Source organism: Talpa occidentalis, unplaced genomic scaffold, assembly GCF_014898055.3.
Source record: "Talpa occidentalis isolate TD23 unplaced genomic scaffold, MPIMG_talOcc4v2.1 talOcc4.12, whole genome shotgun sequence".
NCBI lineage: Eukaryota > Metazoa > Chordata > Mammalia > Eulipotyphla > Talpidae > Talpa > Talpa occidentalis.
In genome coordinates, this window is record NW_023601212.1 from 6,124,605 (window position 1) to 6,140,653 (window position 16,049).

General features: G+C 62.3%; 2 protein-coding genes across 5 annotated transcripts in view; both read left to right on the forward strand.

Annotated features, from left to right (window-relative positions):
- The first annotated feature begins 9 nt into the window (after window positions 1-9).
- KISS1R (KISS1 receptor) lies at window positions 10-13,374 on the forward strand. Its single transcript, XM_037504707.2, has 6 exons — window positions 10-315; window positions 1,067-1,191; window positions 1,731-1,866; window positions 2,147-2,382; window positions 2,557-2,962; window positions 13,265-13,374. Exons 1-6 carry the CDS (start codon window positions 72-74, stop codon window positions 13,372-13,374), a joined length of 1,257 nt encoding a protein of 418 aa, XP_037360604.1. The 5' UTR covers window positions 10-71.
- Window positions 9,970-16,049, forward strand: part of ARID3A (AT-rich interaction domain 3A) — a 36,236-nt gene continuing 30,156 nt past the window's right edge. For 2 of the 4 annotated variants that reach the window (XM_054693013.1, XM_037504914.2), the window contains exons 1-3: window positions 12,032-13,150; window positions 13,265-13,911; window positions 14,815-15,109. In XM_054693013.1, the coding sequence (XP_054548988.1) occupies window positions 13,526-13,911; window positions 14,815-15,109 (681 nt within the window). In that variant the 5' untranslated portion in view covers window positions 12,032-13,150; window positions 13,265-13,525. Of the gene's footprint in view, window positions 10,049-10,131; window positions 10,158-12,031; window positions 13,151-13,264; window positions 13,912-14,814; window positions 15,110-16,049 lie in introns of those variants that run through there. The other 2 variants (XM_054693014.1, XM_054693015.1) reach the window with 2 other exon arrangements.

Sequence of the window (16,049 nt, forward strand, 5' to 3'; positions counted from 1 at the left end):
GAGTTGGGTCTTTGCAACAATCCTGGGGTGCAATCCTGGAGGGCGACCAGGAGAAAGTGGGGAGCAAAGCCATGCGCCTCGTGGCCACGTCCAGGTTCAACACATCCTGGTGGGCGCAGGCCAATGCCTCGGGTTGCCCAGGCTGTGGGGCCAACGCCTCTGGCGAGCAGGACTCTGCGCCCCGGTCGGTGGACGCTTGGCTGGTGCCGCTCTTCTTTGCCGCCTTGATGCTCCTCGGCCTGGCCGGGAACTCGCTTGTCATCTTCGTTATCTGCCGCCACAAGCAGATGCGGACGGTGACCAACTTCTACATCGGTGAGCGGCCGGGCGCAGCGGGGTGCCACCACATTCGGGGTGTGCAATGCGTCCCCTAATGGTGCGTTAGGGTCCTTCCGGATAGGGATCTGTCTCCGGCGGCTCCTTGTCCTTTCCCTGCCGTCCCTGTACGCTGGGTCGCAAGCGCTGGTTTGGGTTTGAGGGTTCCATGGGTGCCAGGGCAGTTGAAAGAAAAGACGTGGAGTGTGGCTCTGGGTTCCGCCACCCCAGAAAGGTGCCGGGTGGTTCTTACACGGAGGTGTCCCAGCAATACGAGGGCCCGGGAGGGGCGCAGGTGCTTGGCCCAAGGGCCTGCAGTTTGCAACTTCTACCCTGTGCCGGGTTCAGCACGTGGTGCCGGCATGTCCTGCCCAGGAGCAGGAGCAGGAGCAGGAGTGCTCCGTGGGCTCCTTCTGCGGCGGCTGCTGGGCTAGCACCACCGTCTCCAATTTGCAGACGAGGAAACTGAGGCTCGGAGGGGCGCGGCCGGCGCAGGCGCTCTTGAACAGGGCCCACGGCTGCTTGAATGCCTACTTCGCCCACGCTGGGGGAGGGGGTGTTGAAATGAAAAAGGAGAGGCTAGAGGGGCCCCAACTCTGCTGTCCCAGGACATGTGGGGGCGGGGATGCCCTCTCGAGTCGTCCTGCTGCTGGTTCAGACCAAGGCGAGGGTTGGGGCCTGGGCCGCGGGTACTGGGGGCTCTGAGTTCCCTGCACCCCGTGTCCAGCGCCCGTGTGTACGCCGCCCACAGCCAACCTGGCGGCCACCGACGTGACGTTCCTGCTGTGCTGCGTTCCCTTCACGGCCCTGCTCTACCCGCTGCCGGCCTGGGTGCTGGGCGACTTCATGTGCAAGTTCGTCAACTACATTCAACAGGTGCGCGGCGCCGGGAGCGCGCGGGAGAGCGCCCGGGAGCCGGGGCGGGGCGGGGCTGGAGTCTGGGCGGGCTCTGGGGCTGGCGGCTGGAGCGGGGACCAGGTTGGGGTTCCCGGGAGCCGGGCGCTCTGACTGGCTCCCCGGGCCGGGCGGGGACTCAGCCGAGGAACTTGCTCCCGACGGGCGTGGAGGGAGGATACAGGTAAGGACACGGGGCTTGGGGGTGACAGGTAGACACTGGGAGGGAGATCTGGACGCTGTGGTTTCTTGCCCCTTTGGTTATGAAATCGCAGGATGGTTCTGCTCTGTACCCGGGTCTCAGCTGACCCTCAATGACCCCCTAATTTCCCACTACCCCGGGCTCCTGTCTGGTGTTCCTGCTGTCCTGCCCCTTCCCCGCCCCCCCGGACACGTTCTGTTTGTGCCTCAGCAGTTGGGTTTATGGGGGCAGGGGGAGGTGAGAGACCTCGGGGTGGGCTTGGACATGGCATGCCCAGACTCGGCGGGGGCCACACATGCCCCGGCTGGGGCGCTCCCAGGTTTCTGTGCAGGCCACCTGCGCCACCCTCACGGCCATGAGCGTGGACCGCTGGTACGTGACTGTGTTTCCTCTGCGCGCCCTGCACCGTCGCACACCCCGTCTGGCTCTGTCCGTGAGCCTCAGCATCTGGGCGGGTGAGTGCCAGGTGGGGGCCTCAGTGGGGTGGGGGGACAAGCCCTCCTGTCCTGGGCGTACAGGACACCCACTGCCTCTCTCCTGGCTTCGCGGGGCACCTGGAAAGTGGGTGCAATGGCATTACCTGGGAAGGGGTACTGAGCATGCAGACCTGGGGTGCTGGTCACCCGAGGGGCGCTCAGTGAATGGTGCCCGGGGAGGCACCTTGGAGAGCCCAGAGGCCTGGCTTCCGCGCCTCTCGTCCCCTGGACAAGGCCTTCAGCCAGGCCTGTGGTGCAGGCTCCGCGGCAGTGTCGGCTCCAGTTCTTGCCCTGCACCGCCTCTCGCCGGGGCCACCCACCTACTGCAGCGAGGCCTTCCCCAGCCGAGCCCTGGAGCGCGCCTTCGCGCTCTACAACCTGCTGGCGCTCTACCTGTTGCCCTTGGTTGCTACCTGTGCCTGCTATGGAGCCATGCTGCGCCACCTGGGCCGCGCCACCCTGCGCCCCGCAGCGCCTGCCGACTGCGCCCTGCAGGTGCTTGGCTGGGGTGGGGAGCAATCAGCCCCGGGTTAGGGGTGGGGGTAGCGCACTTGGAGGCCTCAGAGGGGGGTGGCACAGTGGAGGCATCTGAAGGGCTCAAGGGGCCGAACTCCGAGGGTGCTCGCCCCAGACGGTCCACAGTGTCCCCTCCTACCACCCCCATCCCAGGGGCAGCTGCTGGCAGAGCGAGCGGGCGCTGTGCGGGCCAAGGTCTCCCGGCTGGTGGCTGCCGTGGTGCTGCTCTTCGCCGCCTGCTGGGGCCCCATCCAGGTGTTTCTGGTGCTGCAGGCGCTGGGCCCGGCGGGCGCCTGGCACCCACGCAGCTACGCGGCCTACGCGCTGAAGACCTGGGCGCACTGCATGTCCTACAGCAACTCGGCGCTGAACCCGCTGCTCTACGCCTTCCTGGGCTCGCACTTCCGCCAGGCCTTCCGCGGGGTCTGCCCCTGCGCCCCCCTGCGCCCCAGGCCCCTCGCCCCTGCCGCCCCCGGCCCTGAGCGGCACCGCCTGGCCGCCCGCCCTCTGGGGGGCCCCCACCCGGGAGCCGCGCCCCTGCCCCCCCTGAGCCCGCTGTGTGGGAGACCCCGCCCGAGGACAGGGGCCGCCTGAGCCCGGCGGCTGTCTCCGCGGGGCTTGGTCTGCACTTCTGTCCCGGGTAGTCCTCGTGAAGCTGTTTTGTCCTCCTGCCACGTGGGGTACTAATTTGCCGCGATATTTGCCGCTCCTGATGTTGTGATGACCTGTGTTTCCTGACTTCAAGCTGCCTTGAGACTGACTTTCTCCAACTTTCAGAAAGCATTCAGAGTGGTTTTCACACACTTCTTTGAGGTAGACTCTAAAATTGTAAGATTCGGGGCCTCCCTGGTGGCGCAAGGGGTTAAGCACAGTACCATGAGCTGTCCGCAGCCTCTGCAGCGCGAGTTCCATCCCTGGCTGGACAGGGAGCACCCACACGGCGCAGCAGACCTCTCCTGTCTCCCCGCTGCTCCCCTCAGCAGTGTACTTCGTCAGTCTGCCTGTTCTGCTCCCCGCTCTGTCTCTGGTGAGTCCTCTCACCACCATCCCCCCCAACCTCTGGCCTGTACCCCAGCTCTTGGACGCATAAATAAATAAATATTTTAAAAAATAATAAAATTGTAAGATTCGTCCCATTTTCATGTTAAAATGTGAACACAATGGGCATCTTAAAGCGGATGAGATGGGTGTTATTGTTACTGTTACTCTTGCTATTGCCACCTGCTGGGTCCAGCTTCAGGGTGGGGAAGGGGTGGCAGGGAGTGAGTGATCCTCTGGGAGCACAGCACAAGGGGCCACCCAGGTGAGGACCAGGACTGGTAGCTCCATAATAAAACACGCAAAAATAGAGTTTTCAAAGAGCAGCTTCAGCTTATTCTCAATTTTGTGGGGTGAATGGGCTCCGCTGGGCAGGGCTGGCCCCCACGCAGCGGTGGCTGCTCGGCCATCTTGGGCTCCCTCCCCGCCATGGCCCTACGGGGAAAGTCAGACTTGTCCTAGCCAGAAACTGCCAAGTCCCATGACCTCACTTCTTCGAGTGAATTGTTTGGACCTCTGAGTCCCACTGGGGTTACAGGGGGTGGGGGCTGATGGAGGTGGTGGGCAGACTCACCTCTTGGTGGGTGGAGCTGCATGTGCCTGCCCCAGAGCGGGATTTGTGTAGAGTCCTCAGCATCCCTGCAGGCCTCAGGCTGACCACCCTGAAGAGCAACCACTCAGTGTCCCCAATTATCTGGGCGTGCCACAGTCCTCCAAAGACCCCCAAACTCGCTGAGATGTTAATATGAGACCAAGAGATGGGAATGTTACAGCACTTTGACATCAGCCTGAAGCCTGCTTGCTCTGGCCTTCAAAATGAGGTCTCCAGACAGAACTGGACCCATGGGTGAGATTCTCCCTTTTGCTCAAAGGCCCTCCCCACCCCCTCACCTCTCTTCTCTTCCCCAAACCCAGCCTCGCTGTGGCTTCCTGAATGACTGATATCTTCTTGAACCTAGACCTCTGTATGTCCAGTTCCCTTCCTGCCAGCTGCACCCTCACATCAAGTCTCAGCTGCCCCCTCCAGGGAGTCCTCCCAGACATTCCTCTACCCCTTTCCCCCGTCAGGTGCCTCCTTGGGTACAGTGCTGCCCACATCGCTGCTCTCATGGGCCCGTTCTTGTGCTGTACCTGCTGGGTGTGTGTCTGACTTGGTTCCCAGAGCCCAGCACACTGTAGGGCTGAATAAATACTTGTGGGAGGATTAAAATCCCATTGTTGAATGGGGACTAAAAGGGAAGGTATATCTAGAGCAAGTAGCAAGATTTTTCTGTGAAAAATGAATTTTTAAAAAAGATATATTTATTTATGCATACAAGAACTGGGGTGTAGGCCAGAGGTACAGGGTAGTGAGAGGACTCACCAGAGACAGAGTGGGGAGCAGAACAGGTGGATTGACTGAAATCCACTGCTGAGCGGAGCAGCAGGGAGACAGGAGAGGTCTGCTGCACGGTGTGGGTCAGCTCCCTGGCTGGGGATCGAACTCATTCCTTAAAGGCTGGCAATAGCTTAATAGTGCTGAGACTTTAACCCCTGCACCACCAGGGAGGCCCCTGAAAAATGAAATTTTTAAGAACAGTTAATTCTCAGGGGAACTCTTGGCAGTCTTTCCCAGAGAAATGAAAACTCTGTTCACACACAAGTCTGCACACATATGTTTACAGTAGCTTGATCTGTGATGGCTGAGACGGGGACCAAGCAGCTGTGTTTCCATGTGCGGATGGTTAGACAAGCTGGTCCCGCCATGCCAGGCGTCCTCCTCAGCTGTAAGAGCTGGTGAGAAAACCTGCAAACCTTAGCGGGGACACCGACTGTCACGCTGAGAGAAAGGAGCCAATCCCCGCAGGATATGTGGCGTGAGAGTCCCTCCTTGGGACATTCTTGAGATGACAGAGGTGTAGAGACAAAGCAGATTAGTGGCTGCAGGGGGAGGGACAATGGGGACCCAGGACCTTCCCATCTGGGGGGGCCCTTGTGAAGGAATCACTCTTGGTGGGGCAGACACCAACCTACACGGGAGATAAAATCACAGAGAACCAAATACACACACGAACATGCAAGTATAATGGGGAAATCGGAAAAGGTAGGTGGTTGCTCCAGTGCCAACATCCTGGTTGTGACAGTGGACAGTTTGCAAAATCTTACTGTAGAGGAAAGGCTGGTAAAGGATGTCATTAGAGCCTGCAATACCTCAAGACAACAACAAAAAGAAAACATGAAGTTAAGGGTTGAAAGGGACTTCTGGGCAGTGGGTCATTTCCAAGTAGCAGACCCAGGGCGTGCCCTTTGGTCATTCTCCCGTCCGTTCAGCTGGACACTCTTTCAGAGTCAGGATCTGTGCTGGGGGTGAGACCACACAGTGATCAGGTAGCCTCTGCCCTCACTCTTACAGGCCCCTGTAGAGTTGGTGACAGGGTAAGTGGCAAACTACCCTGAGATATTCAGTGACAACAGTGAAAAGGGTGAAGGGAATAATCATACCCTTTGTGAGTGACTGGGAGCCTGACTTTGGTGAGGGGGGATTCCAGGAAGGCTTCCTGGAGGAGGTGAGTTTAAGAGATGTGAACTGAGGTAGGGGAAGGGTCTGCCAGAGGCTGCATGTCTTGTAGATTTGAGGACTAGCTTGGAGACTTATGGAATGACCAGGATTAGAAGGAGAGATGGGAGATGACAGTAGAGAGAGTGTGAATATTGCAAGCAGCCAAGATGAGGTCTTTGCTAAGGATGATGGGAGCTGTGGAAGGTTTTAGCCCACCTGTCCCCAGGTATGATGGGATTTTTAAGAATTCATTGCTATGATTATGCTTAAAAATCTTTTGGGTGCCGGGACCAGGCATATATTCATACAGTCAAACTTGGAGGAGGTGGGCCTCAGAGCCACCACAAGGGGCTAAGGGTGACCCCGACATTCCAGGTCCAAGCTCTGGCAGGTCAGAGTGGGGCAAACTCTTGCCTCAGGACCCCATGGGGTAGGGTAAGCTTGCTAAATTTGGCAAGTAAAGATCTGGGACTCAAAGTTAAATTTTTATTTCAGATAAAGGACGAAAAGAAATTAAATGCGAGCATGTTTTGCGCAATATTTGAATATTCGTCGTATATTGGAAACTCAAATTTAACTGCGAGTCCTGTATTTTATCTAGCAGCTCTACCTTGGAGAGTCAAATGGAGCCGCGCAGGCAAATGGCGCTGCCCGGGAAAGGCGTTTTCTGGTGCGGCGGAGCCCCCTAGCGGCCTCTGGCGGGAGCGGCGGCGCGACCTCGCGGGCCCCGCCCTGGCAGGCCCCGCCCCCGGCTGCAGTCCCGCAGGTGCCCAGCAGGGGGAGCGCGCGCCCTAGGTAGGGTCTAGCTCCCACAGGGTAGCCACCTAGGGCACCCACAAAGGTGTCCCCAGAGCCTTGGCCATGTGGCCCAACCAGAACACCCCCACTGAACATTTACCCGCTGTAAAATGGGTCAAGCAGAGCCTTATTATCAATTTCCCGGGTCCTTGTGGAATCCTATGAAAAAATATTAGTTATATTTTAGAGCTGTGTTGGCATATAGACAAATACCATTTAAGCAGAGTTACATGACTTACTTTACTTATTTTAAAAGAAGCTAGAATTGTAATTTCATTAATTATATCTCAATACAAATGAAAAAATTACATTTTCGTGGGCCTTTGCTCACACGACAAAGGCAACAGGAGAATTGGGGGCCATGTGTGGGTGGCAACAGAGGCCAGGAGTTCCAGGGTTTTGGGAGGGCTCTGTCTTTTAAGACAGAGATGGTGAATTGTTTCATCTGCCATTCATCTCCTTGAGAAAGATACCCCAAATCCTGTGGGTGAGAGAGGGAGGTGGGGAGCACATGAATGCTTTTTATTCAACCAGCATTTATTTGGCACTAACTGTGTGCCAGCCCCATCTCAGGGCTGGGGATCCAGCCAGCAGCGAGGCCAAGTAGGTTAAATAAACACAGCTATTTCAAAATAGAAGCACATCCATGGAGCTAAAACAGGGTGGGGTGATGGAGACACACCAGATATTGGGGGGGTCAGGGACAGACCACCTGAGGAGCTGGCACTCCAGTTTAAATCTGAAGGCATGGGGGCCTCCCTGGTGGCACAGGAGTTAAAGACACAGCGCTATCAAGCTATCCCCAGCCAGGGAGTAACCCACATGGCACAGCAACCTCTCCTGTCTCCCTGCTGCTCCCCTCAGCAGTGGATTTCAGTGGATCTGCCTGTTCTGCTCCCCACTCTGTCTCTGGTGAGTCCTCTCACCTCCCCCTCACCTCGGACCTACGCCTAGTTCTTGTATGCATAAATAAATAAATCTTTAAAAAAATAAATAAATCTGAAGGCATGGAACCACGGGGTGATCTGTGAAGGGCAAACGGTCAGCGCAAAGGCCTGGCGGTGGGAACATATTTGAGGAATAACATGGGAAGATGCGCAGTTTGGGATCTGGATGAATTTATAAGAGAAGGCTCCCTAACCCTGAGTGCTGGGCCGGTTCAGTAATTGACTTAGAAGCTGGTTTTTATGGTGGCAGGGGAGACTCCAAATGCAAGAGGGGTCCCCCAAGATGGCCTGGCTAGGAAACCTTCTAGGGTGGGAGTCCCCATACCCATTTCCCAGCTTGAGAAATGAAGGCCAGATGGGTGTGCGCTAATCTAGTCACCCCGCTGGCACATACTCAGAACCTGGGCCTACTGCCCACCCCCCACCTCTCCTGGAGCCAGCAAGTCTTATATCAAGTCTCAGCTCCCTCTCTGGGCTAAAAATAGCAGCTCCTTACTGGAGGCAGCTGGGAATCCTGCAACCCCTCACTCTCCTGGGCTGGGCAACTCTGAATAAGCGGTCTTCAGCTACTCAGGGACAACAGCTTCCTCTGGTAAATGGGGGAAAGACAATACCCCTCTTACCTTCGGAGTACCCCACTCTGCCCTTCCCTTTGAACAAAGGGAAATGTAAGCTTGAAAATTTCTGTAAGAAAAATAAATATTGACCCACTTCACAGAGTGGGAAACTGAGGCACACGGAGGCCCATGCACCTGCTGCAGGCAGGGCAAGGGATGAATTATTTGGGGAAAGGAGGCTTTCCTGAGCTTTGGAGAGTGAACTGCCGCCAGCCCTTACAAGCCCTTCCCTTTCCCAGACCCCCTGGGTCTCTAAACGGCCATTCTTCTGATGGATGGCTGTCTCTGCTCTTCCCTTTGGGCAAGGTGGGGGGTGCAAGTGAGAAGGGTGCTGGGTTAGGTGTTTAGTCTGTGTGTGTTTTATGGGTGGGGCGTTTAACATCCTGAAGGTAGAGGCCTCCCCCTCCCACCACCTGGGTTCCCCCAGGGCTGGCCGGGTAGGGGCAGTTCCTCCTGCACACTCCCCAGCACCCATTGCTGCACTCAGGATTCCCCCAAGAGTGTGCCCCCAATTTGGGGGGCATGGTGTGGGGGTCGGCGCGGAGACGTCAGCGCCGTGTGCCGCAGGGAAGTAAAGGGCTCAACCCTGAAAACCAGGAACCTGAGTCCCAGCCCGGGGGGCCCCATGAGAAGGGGAGCCCGCTGGGTGCCCCAGCCCCCCCACGCGTGCACCTGGCTCTCGGCTGGGCCGGAGCCTGAGCCCCGCGATTGGCCCTGAGCGTCGCCTCCGCGGCTCGGCCGGCCGCGAGCCCCCGCCGGCCCGGCCTGCCCCGGCCCGCGCCTCAGTTTTCCGCTCTCGGAAAATGGGCTCGTGACGGGCTTGGGCGCCGTGGGAACGGGGGCCGAGCATTTCCTCAAGCGCCGGGCGCGCGGCCGAGCCGCCGAGCGCTCCGCGTGCGGACACTGTCACCACCGCCGGGGAGAGAAGCGCGGGAGCCCCGCGGGGGGCCGGGGTCCCCGGCCCTGACAGCCGGGGGGGCGGGGCCGCGCCCTCGCGCCGAGCAGGCCCCGCCCCGCGCCGCGCCCGGCCCCGCCCGCAGCCGCGCCCGCGCGAGACCCCGCGCCGCGCGCCGCCCGCGGCCCCCGCCCCGCCCCGGCCCGCGCCCCGCAGCGCCGGCGTTCGCCTCCCCTGGCCTCAGCGGGTCCGTAACCCCCGTTTTCCAGGCGTGCGAGCCGGCGCCGCGAGGCCGAGCCCGCGAGGGCGAGGCGCTCAGTCTAAGGGACGAGAGAGAAACTCTGAGCCCGGCGCGCGCCTCTCGGTGCCCGGTGAAATGGGAAGGGGAACCCCGGGCCGGGGCCGGTCCTGCGGCCTTCGGGGTGGAGGTCCAGCCCCGGTCCCCTTCGGCCACCCCTGAAGCGCTCCCAGCCCCGCCTGCGCCCACGACGCCCGGTGCGCCCCGGGCCTCGGCGTGCACTTTGTCCACTGTCCCTAGGCCGGGGGCGGGGCTTCTCGCGTGGCTGTTCCCCTTTTCTTTAATTATTTATTATCCTTTAAAGGGGCCGCGACCTGAAAATTTCAGTCCACACTCCCCCGGCACCCCTGGCTGGGCGCGCGCCGTGGGCCGAGCGCGGGGGGCGAGGGGGCGTCCAGGAGGGGGGGCGGCCCCGCGAGACCCCTCCCCGCGTCGCGGGCCGCGGCGCTGAATCACCGGCGAGGTATTTGCATCTGAGAGCGATTTGTCACCCGGTGATTTGTCTGCGGGGCGGTGAGTGCGCCGGGCCGGGGGAGGGGAGGGGCGGGGGAGGCCGCGCGCGGGGCGACTTTTACCAATCGGGGCGGTCGGGGGTGTAGACGCGGACGCGGCCGGCGGCTCGGTGAGTCCGCGCGCCGCACCAACCCGGCGCGCCGGGAGACAGCGGCGCGCACTCGCACGGCCGGCCCGGGGCCAGCGCGGCCGGGCAGGGCGGGACGCGGGCGCGGGGCGTGCGCCCCCCGAGCGGGCCTGCGCGGTGAGGCGGGGGGCGGCCGGCCCGGGGCCCCCCGGCCCTGGAAGCCGGGAAGGGGCCCTCGGCGGCGGGCGGGGGCGGGGGCGCGGGCCGGGGGCCGCGGCCGGGCGGGCAGCCCCGCGGGCCGGGGTCGGGGGTTCCCTCCGCGCCCCGCGCGGGCGCGCCTCGCCCCGAGCGGCTGCCGGGGGGCGCGCGGGAGCGTCGGGGGTCGCGGGGACGCGCTCCCCCCCCGCGGCGGAAGGAAATGGTCTCTCGGTGCACGCGGGGGGCTGCGAGCGGGTTCTCCCTTCAGGCTTTCTCCCCGGAATCGGAGGGTGCCTCTGGGGCGCCCCGGGCGCGGGCAGCCCTCCCGACGCGGGCGGTTTATTTATAAAGTGCCGGGGCCGGGCCGGGCCGGGCCGGGAGGGTCCCTGGAGAGCGCCGCGGGCCCCGCACTCGGGGTGCGCACGGCCGGGCCCCCGCGGTCTGGCGGGGATCCCCGGGAAGCAGCCCCCGTGTCTGCGCCCCCCAGACACAAAAGCGGGCGCAGGAAAGCGCGGGGACCGCGCGTTTGTCAATCCCAACGTCCCGAGCCGCCGGGCGGCGCGTTGGTCAATGATCTTCCGTTTTCGGCGGGGCCGGAGGGGGCTGCCCCCCCATGCAAATTGGCCGCTTTCCTAGAAGCCTTTGAAATCCGGGCTGGGGCTTTTTCGTTTTATTTCTTCTTCAGTTTTTTCTTCTCACTTCCTCCGGGCCGCCCCTCCCGCCTCGCCACCCCCCTCCCCAGCCCCCCGCCCCTCCCCCTCCTCGGTGGAGCGAGGCCCCCTTTCGCCACCCGTGGGCCCCAGCCTTGCACAACTCTTTAAATAACCGTGTTTTGCAAGGCCCCCGCCGGGGCGGCTGACCTCGCTCTCCCCCGGAGGCGTGGGGAGGGGGGTGCGAGTAGCCCCGATGGGCTCTGAACCCCCGGCCGGGTCTCCACGGCCACCCAGCACCTCCCAGGCCGCGGCCTCGGGGATGCCCGCACCTAGGAGTTGTCATAAAGTGGGGGTGGGGGCAAAGGACAAAGGGCTCTGGGGGGGAGGGATTCGAAGGGGGTGGGCTTGGTCAGCTCAGAGTTAATGGCGTCCCAGGGGGGGCTCTGGGGTTCCCACCTGGCCCCTCCGCCGGCCCGTGTGGAGCCCCGCTCCGCTCCCCTCCCCCCACTGGCGACCCGGAAGGGTCATTAAACCCAGCAGGCCTGGGAGGGGGGGCAGTGAGTGGGGAGTGGCTTCCTCTGGCCTCTTCCTTCTGCCCCCCCAAAGAGGGGGGAGTTGCCTGGAGCATTTCCGTGGGGGGGGGCTTGTCTTGAAGTTGTCAAAGGTGGGGGAGGGGCGGCAGACCTGACTAGACACACTGAGGGAGAAATGTCCCCTCAGCATTTCTCGAGCTGGTGGGGGGAGTGACCACCAGTGCCTGTGGTGGGGGAGAGGCTGCTCTGCTGCCTCCCAGGACCAGCTCTGGTGGTCATTCTCCTGCTCCTTGGCCTCTCAGAGGGTCCTTTGTGCCTGAGAACCCTGTTCCTGCTGGCCACAAAGGCCCTTTGGGGACATAACTCTCCCTTTCCCACAGGGGCCTCCCACCTGCCCCCCACTACCCCCTCACCCATTCTGCTAGGAACCCTGGGGGTCTGGGTACAGGGTGCCGGGCTGGGGGGCTAGGTGCTGGTCTGGTGAGGAGGGGAGGCTGAGGGGGTCTGTATTTGAAGCTCTTGGGGTGGGGCGGTCACTTCAGCCAGTCGCCACGGGGCCTGGGAGGGTGGCCAGCCTGGTGATGGAGTGGCGGCTACGGGGGGCTGTGCCGCCTGCTCTCCTGTGTGTGGGCCCCATCTGCCTCAGGAACTGTTTAGGAGCCTTTAGGGGTTCATTTGCTGGATTGGGGTGGCCTGGCCCCTCCTGCCCCACCACAGCCCCATCCCTCTGATGTCCCACCTGGGACCGCACTGCCAGACCTGTGGGTTCTGCCCAGTCTGTTCTCTTGGTCGCCTGGCAGGTGGCAGGTGGCCTGGACTTGGGGGAAGTTTCTGGGATGTTCTGCTCAGAGCCCACCCTAGGCCCTGGCAGTTAGGGTTGGTGGTGGTCCGAAGTGACCCCAGAGTGGGGGCAGCCCTTGTTGCATTCTGGGACATTTGCCCACTTGGGGTCCCAAAGGACTGGGAGCTCCCTTGAGGAGCTCACTGGGGTGGTACGGGAGGCTCTGAGGTCACCTGACCTGGATTAGAATCTTAGCCCTTGGGGAACCCCTCACCTCCAACAGCCTATCTCTGAGCCTTTTACCCGCTAGAAGTGTGGCCACCCAAGGCTTCCTTCCTTGAAGCTCACGGGCGGCCTGCTGTGTGCCTTCCTTTACCACCAGAGACATAGCACAGCAAGGGAGCCACTTTGGTGCCATTTTGCAGATGGAGAAACTGAGGCCCAAAGGGGTCATGGCTTAGGGGTGAGGACAGCGTGGGTGGGAAGAGGGTGCGCACAGCAATGCCCCTGCCAGGCGCTGGCTGCCGGCTGAGGAGAAGGGTGCTGCCCGGAGCCCTCTGTTCCTGGGCATGAGTCACGCCTGGAACTCAGAACTAGAACCCAGGGCCCATCTGGACTCTGGTGCACAGAGGTCAGCTGGCCAATCAGCTGCCAAGTGTGCCCTGTCCCACCACTCAGTTTATGACGTAATAATCCAGGGCCTTCCAGAGGCGGCACAGTCGCTCAGGGCCTGGGTATTTTCCTGTGGGCCACATGGGTGGGGGCCACCTCGAGACCCTCGGAGTTCAGTGCAGGGTGGCCCCACTTCCCAGCCCTCTGGAAGGGGCAAATGGGGAGAGCACACTCCTCCGCCTCCAGGAAGGCCTTCAGGTTTGCACTGGATGGGAGGAATTTTCCCAGAGACCTTTGTGGTCTGGCCTTCATATGGGAGGAAGGATCTGGAGTGACTAAACCAGGTCTGACAGTCTCTCTTGTTGCCCCCAGGTTTCTGCAAACACGTCAATGAGCTGAATGCCAGCCACTGCCCCCTTGTGCTGGGCGTGAGGAGGTGTCTGCTGCCAGCTGCCGGCATGCCCCACCAGCTCTCGGCCTGAGCCCGGCGGCCCCGCCCCCTCCCCTCCTGCCACCCTGCACTGCCCCAGCACCCACGAGGCCCCCACACTGCAGTGCGGCCGGGCCCCCTCCCCACAGGGGCCGCCCCCGCCGCCTACCCCTGGTGCCCGGGGCGGCCCGGCCCGCAGGGCCATGAAGCTGCAGGCTGTGATGGAGACGCTTTTGCAGCGGCAGCAGCGGGCGCGCCAGGAATTGGAGGCCCGGCAGCAGCCACTGCCACCACCTGAGCCCCCCGCTAGGCCCCTAGCCCTGGCTCGGGCCGCCCCAGACGAGGATAGAGAACCTGAGAATGCCCGAATGCAGCGGGCGCAGATGGCTGCACTGGCCGCCATGCGGGCTGCTGCTGCTGGTCTTGGCCACGTACCCAGCCCCGGTGGCTCCGAGGACGGGCCCCCCGGCTCAGAGGATGAGGACACAACCCAGGAAGGGGCACGGGGTTCACCTGGCCAAGGCAGGGAAGGGCCAGGACAGGCTGAAGGAGACGGGCACTTCGAGAACGTGGGCTCCGACGATGAGCTGTGAGTTGGGGCCTGGTAGGCGTCTCTGAAGCGTTTGCCTGTGCCAGGCAGCGCTGGGTGCTGGGGACACAGCATGGGGGGAAGACCAGCTCTTGTCCTGGCTGGCTTCAGGACTTAGGGATGGTGATGGAAACGTTCTCCAGCAGTGCGGGGCCCTGGCCACAGATGGCTGTTGGGTATTTGAAATGGATTCCAGTTTGGAATTTAATTTCACTGAAGTTCAGCTACCTGCACAGGGCCAGGTCCACGCTGCCAGTCAGCGGGGCAGAGTCAGTGGCATAGGCGGACAGGCCACGTGGGACCTGCATGGGACAAGTGACAAGTGTCCTGTGGTCCCACCGGGCCTGGTGCCCTGAGCCCGGCCTGCTCGGGCCTTACGGGAAGATGCCTGACAAGCAAAAGAGCAGAGATGAGGCTACTGAGAAGCACATCAGGGGTGTCAGGAGGGGTGGCGGGGACCAGGGTCAGCTTTAGATGGCAGAGGGTGGACGTCTCCCTGTGGGAGCGGCAACCCCTTGGTAGGCCATGGGGGCCGGGAGTGGTGGGCCAGGCGGGGCGGAGGGGGCGATGGGTGTGGGAGGGGAACAATGTCCCTGAGGCAGGACCTGGCTTGGCCTTTTCAGAGCCCGGCGTGGAGGTCTGTGCCCCGGAGGGGAGGAGGGAGGAGAGGAACTGGGGTTAGCAGTAGGCAGGAGCCCCAATTTGTGCCTACGGCCGCTCCATCTGACTGGGAACTGGGGAGGTATTTCCCGTGCCCTCTGCTGGTCATGGTCACAGGCCCTCCCTGCAGCCAGCGCAGGTGGGGGCCTCTCCCCACACTCAGAGGGAGCCCAGGGCCGGGATGAAGAGGCATGGCCTGGCATGCTGCGCATCCCCCTGACCCTGAGCCTGTGCCCCCTCCAGGAAGCCGAAGTGGGAGGAGGAGGAGGAGGAGGAGGAGCTGGAAGAAGACCTGGGGGACGAGGAGGATGAGGACTTCGAGGATGAGGAGGGTCTCGGCCCCCCAGGCCCCTCAGCCCTGTTCCCTCGGAAGGCTCAGCCGCCCCAGGCCTTGCACGGCGAAGGCGGGCCCCGGGGACTGGGCAGCCAAGAGCGAGCCGGGGCCGGGCCGGCCCACCCCGGAGGGGCTGCTCACATGGTTCCCCAGCTGCAGCCGCCGGACCATGGGGACTGGACGTATGAGGAGCAGTTCAAGCAGGTAGGCATGCGTCGAATTGGGGGATACCCTGTTACTGCAGGGTCCTTCCAGCTGGCCGTGATGCTGGTCCGGGCGCCGGGATTCCTGTGGAAACCGAGGCCGTGGTGGAGTCCCATGGGTGGCTGGGCCGGCTGTGGAGAGCAGATATAGGGACATGAGCAGTGAGGGCGAAGTTTGGGGCGTTCCCAGGAGACGGCTGAGTGAGAACAGGCTGGACCTGGTGTGGGCTGCTGGTGGGGCTCGGTGCCCCTGAACGGAGGCTGTGTGGCCTGTTGGCTTGAGCAGGGGTGGCCATGCCGGTGTCACAGCTCCCGGGGGCTCCAGCCGGGAGGGGAGGAAGTGGCCATCCTGGTGCCTTCCCTGTGGGCGACCAGGGCAGAGGAAGTAACCAGGCAGGGATCCTTTGAAGTTGGGCCTCGCTGGGCTGGGCAGATGGAAACCAGATGACGGGGTGGCTGGCTAGGCTCACATTCCAGCCAGCGGCCAGCTGGGCCCTGCCCGACCTCCGGGAGTGGCCGGTGGGAACCTGGCCACCCTGGCCCCGCTCAGGCCCCCTTTGGGCTCCATGGGGCTGTGGACACAGGGCACATGTGGCCACCTCTGTGAGGCTCTCCTCAAGGGAACCTGGGGCCCAGCTATTGTTTGTGACTGCAGGGGAATGGACTGAGATGCTAATTCTGGGGGACCCAGAACCCGAGGCTTCCTTTTCAGCCCCAAGGCTGCTGTACCGCGACACTCTTTCAAAGACTTGAATTTGGCCATCGGAGAGCTCAGAGTTAGAGCAAAGAACTCGGACTCAGGCTCGAGTAGGGCAACGGGGGCCTGAGATGGGGAGTAAGGGGAGGTTGGGGAATGGGATCCCGGCGGGGATGGCCCGGGCAGAGATCCAGAGGCGAGAGGAGAGCTCCAGCTTCCAGGGCTGGAGGGGTTTACACCCCGC